This window comes from Physcomitrium patens, chromosome 16, assembly GCF_059467195.1.
Source record: "Physcomitrium patens ecotype Gransden chromosome 16, ASM5946719v1, whole genome shotgun sequence".
NCBI lineage: Eukaryota > Viridiplantae > Streptophyta > Bryopsida > Funariales > Funariaceae > Physcomitrium > Physcomitrium patens.
In genome coordinates this window covers 11099297-11103388 of record NC_143425.1, presented here as the reverse complement: position 1 = coordinate 11103388, position 4092 = coordinate 11099297, and the positions used below count along the sequence as shown (strand labels likewise).

The 4092-nt window shown below is 35.1% G+C and overlaps 1 protein-coding gene across 1 annotated transcript; it reads left to right on the top strand.

Moving 5' to 3' along the window:
• The first annotated feature begins 2009 nt into the window (after positions 1-2009).
• Positions 2010-3544, top strand: LOC112293108 (large ribosomal subunit protein uL11x). The gene is made up of 3 exons (XM_024542217.3): positions 2010-2146; positions 2816-2967; positions 3194-3544. Exons 1-3 carry the CDS (start codon positions 2092-2094, stop codon positions 3485-3487), a joined length of 501 nt encoding a protein of 166 aa, XP_024397985.1. The 5' UTR covers positions 2010-2091; the 3' UTR covers positions 3488-3544.
• Positions 3545-4092: the final 548 nt, after the last annotated feature.

Genomic DNA, 4092 nt, shown 5'->3' with positions numbered 1-4092 from the left:
TAGATGCCATGTCTAAGAAGGGATTTATCAAAAAAAATATTAAGAAAATGAATCACTATGAGCTTGAAATCACCAAAACAATTTAATACTAGCAGAATCTTAGAATGCCACTTTACAAATAAGTGAGTGCTTTCTTACTCAAAACACTCTCAACTAAAGTTTTGAAGCTTCTAACAAGTATGTCTACTCTAATAAACTTGACTATCATGAACTTTCACTCTTTAGAATCAACTATTTCACTATATACATAAGGTAAGTGAAACAACATCAACGAAATAAAAGACACTATCAAGGTCTTTCTATAACATCTTAAACTATCAATCTTAAACCCTCAAAGCAATGTTAGAGATCTATAAGATCAAAGTTAGCACATCTTCATGCCCAAAATACAAGTTTTAATCTTAGAAACCTTAACATCAGCAAACACAATAAGATCTATTCCACACAAGTACAACCACAAGAGAATGACACTAACTTACTTGAATGGCACAAAAAAGTGTGAGTGGATCCATAACCTATTGAAAAAATATAACAAGCAAGAGACAAGTAAGTAGAAATTAGCAAGATTACACATAAGAGAAGTATGGAATGAGATACCTTCCACTTCCAATACCCTTTATTTATAGGTGGTGGTTACTAACCAATGAGGCAACTTCCATCTTTTTGATATTACGTCCATTTTTACTTCATCCAACTAAACCCTAGGTTCTTTCTTAACCTAGTCGCCACCTAAACCCTAGACGCCACCTCAGTTACTTCCCTTCACCCTTTTGTTGTCCTTTGACCATTATCAACTTACCTAAGGTAATACTTACTTATTTTATTATACCTATTGTAATACTTATTTACTTTAACATTTTTTTCTCTTCATTATCCTTTGCAATAAAGAAGCAACAAGGAGAGGAGGACAAAACCTTGTGCCTAAATGCCATTCTATGGATAATATTTTGAGGATAATAGTAATCCAAAGAATATTAGTGTTCAATATGTCTCTCTTTTAATATACTATAAACATTTCTTTTATCTTCACCATATAAGTGTTAATTCAATTATGTCTTTAATTTTCATTTGAATTGACAAGATTAGCATGGTATTAATACAAGCAAAAAAGACTTATGATTGTAAGTGTAGGTAAATAAATCATATTTAAAATGAACACAAAATGTGTATATATATATAATATCTTCAAAAATATATATGAACATAATAATTATTATATAACTTGTGATAGTTTAACTAATATATTAAGAATAATAATAAAGATATTTGAAAGCAAATTTATTAATAAAAAAAAAGGTATAAAAATTTTATTTATTTATGATGTATTATGGAAATGTTTATAAAATTTATTTATTTATGATGTATTATGGAAATGTTTCTAAAATTTATTTATATGTAACATGAAAACTAAAAATATATTAAAACATGGTTTCAATATATTAAAATAAATAAATAAATAAATAAAAATCTTAGTGTGAAAAACAATTCACAAAGTAAAAGTAATCTATTGGCTCCATTTTTAATACTAGATAGTGGGGATTTTAAATGAACGGTTAGGAAATATTTTTCAGTTTAAATTTTTCCAAAATTTTTTTTTTATTTTTTTTATGATAATGTTGATAAATCATAATAATTAAGTAAAACCCGTTCAAAACATTTTTTCCAGTTGCAAGTATCAGCAATCATTTGCTTTTACAGTACATCTACTTTTAATCTTCTGTAAATATGCAAATTCGGTAGAACATATGTGAAAATATTAATACAAATAAATAAATAGATATCCACCAAATTCTCAAAATATTAAAATCGTCGCATTGGATTAAAAATAACTCTTTCAATAACAGTATATGTCTTTCCCTCAAACCACATTTTAACGAACAGATAGTTTCATACATCCAACACCACCACCACGACGGAACTATCTGTTCATCCATCGGCACATCGATTAGGGTTTCGGGGCGAAACCCCAAAGGGAGGGTGGAATTCTACAAGAAGTCTTTTGTTTTTGATGCGTTTCCGAGAGAGACCGGCGTTGCCTCCTCGTGCTGCTGCTGCTCGACTTCGACGTCGTCCCTCGCTACGCCCGTCACCATGCCTCCCAAATTGGACCCCTCCCAGATTGTCGAGGTCTATGTGCGTGTCACTGGTACGCTTCTGCTCTTGCTCCACTCTATGCTTGTAGGCTTTCTTTTTCTTTAGGGTTTTTCCTGTTTTCCGCGAAGAGTGTTATGCGTTTGGTTCGATGTGGTGTATGCGCTGTTTGTACTGACTTTGAGTGGGTCGTTGTGTTTCGTTTTTCTCTTTTGCTAGCTACTTTTCTTTGGGTTTTGGTATTGTGTTTTCTCCAATGCTGCAACTGTTTTATTCGGGTTGGTGGAATTCCTTGAGGTTTTACGACAGTTTGCGACCAATGTAGACGGTTAAACATGTTCAATTTAGAGTGTGAGTCTTGATTTTCTGGGTTTTTTTGCACATGATTGTCACTCTTCATGGAGTGATATCGATCTGTTTCCGATCATGTGACTGATTGTGATGAATGTGAGGTTTACTTTGATTGGTCGCAAAACTTAAGTTCAAATGGGGTGACAGAATATTTTTGGTTCTGAATGTGCGCTTGGTTGCAGTTTGTATTCCTTGTACCTGCTCGTGGAACTGAAACTAAGTTGTGGTTGTTTTCATCCTTTGTGATAAACTCGAATGCTAAGAGTTGATGTCTGAATTATGATATGCGGAGGATTACGTTCAGTGTTTTCTGAATTATTCCAGTGATTGATACGTGATACTACAATTACTTAATTTGATCGCTGCGTTGCAGGAGGAGAGGTGGGTGCTGCCTCATCACTTGCACCTAAGATTGGACCCCTCGGTTTGTCTCCTAAGAAGGTCGGAGAAGATATTGCCAAGGAAACAGCGAGGGACTGGAAAGGTTTGAGAGTGACAGTCAAGCTCACAGTGCAGAACCGACAGGTATGCTCATATTGAGCGTTTATGTACCATTATGGTCACTTCGTTCAAGTTTTTTAGAGGAATAAGTCATGTATGAATAATTATTTTACGGGATTGAGCTGTCATCCCCTACCTCATGATTGTACTGAAATGTAACAGCAGTACCATCATCATGGAGATGTCTTGCTTTTCCTGCTTATCTGTCTCGAGCTAGCCTCTGACGGCTTGGTATTGCATTCAATTTCAGGCAAAGGTTGCTGTTGTGCCTAGTGCTGCTGCCCTGGTCATCAAGGCTCTGAAGGAGCCTGAGCGTGACAGGAAGAAAGTCAAGAACATTAAGCACAATGGCAATATCTCCCTCGATGATGTGATCGAAATCGCAAAGATCATGGCTCCTAGGTCAATGGCCAAGGAATTGGCAGGCACTGTGAAGGAAATTTTGGGTACATGTGTCTCTGTAGGCTGCACTGTTGACCACAAAGATCCTAAGGACCTTCAATCAGAGATTGACGATGGTGAGGTTGAAATTGCGGATTCTTAAGACCTTAAATCCTTGTATTTGAGAAAATCTTACAAATGTAAGCATGCTTTGCACAAATCCTGGTTTTGTAAAATGTGTCACCTTGCACTGTTGGCGTGTAAATAGTGCCATGTCAGCATTCGGATACCACTAATTTGCAAACTTTGGTTTATTTTCACACACTATTTCTGATCTTAACCCTTTTTTATTACATCTTTTCATTTGGCTGACACTCAAAAATGGGCAAGTTTAGTATCTTGTTTTTACCTGGACTGAACTAAATTTATGATTCGCTAGTGTAATCTATATTGGCGAAGTTAATTGACTGATTGTACGATTTAATCTTGTCTGAAATAGCTTGATTCTGTAATCCGAGTTATTGGGAGCCCTGATTATAGCAAGAATAGTTGCAGGGAAGCATAACTTTTTGTCAACGGTATCTCTAATTCTAGGCATTCGTAGAATCAAATTGTGATACGGTGTGAAATTGGATCTCAAAGACTTGCACATGGAAGTGGCTTCCAGAACTTGTCGCAAATGCAATGCATCGTTGGTTACTGAACAAGAAAGGTGTAGTCTCTTCTTGCTAAATTCCAATCTCCTCCATTAGTATCTCATTTCAAATT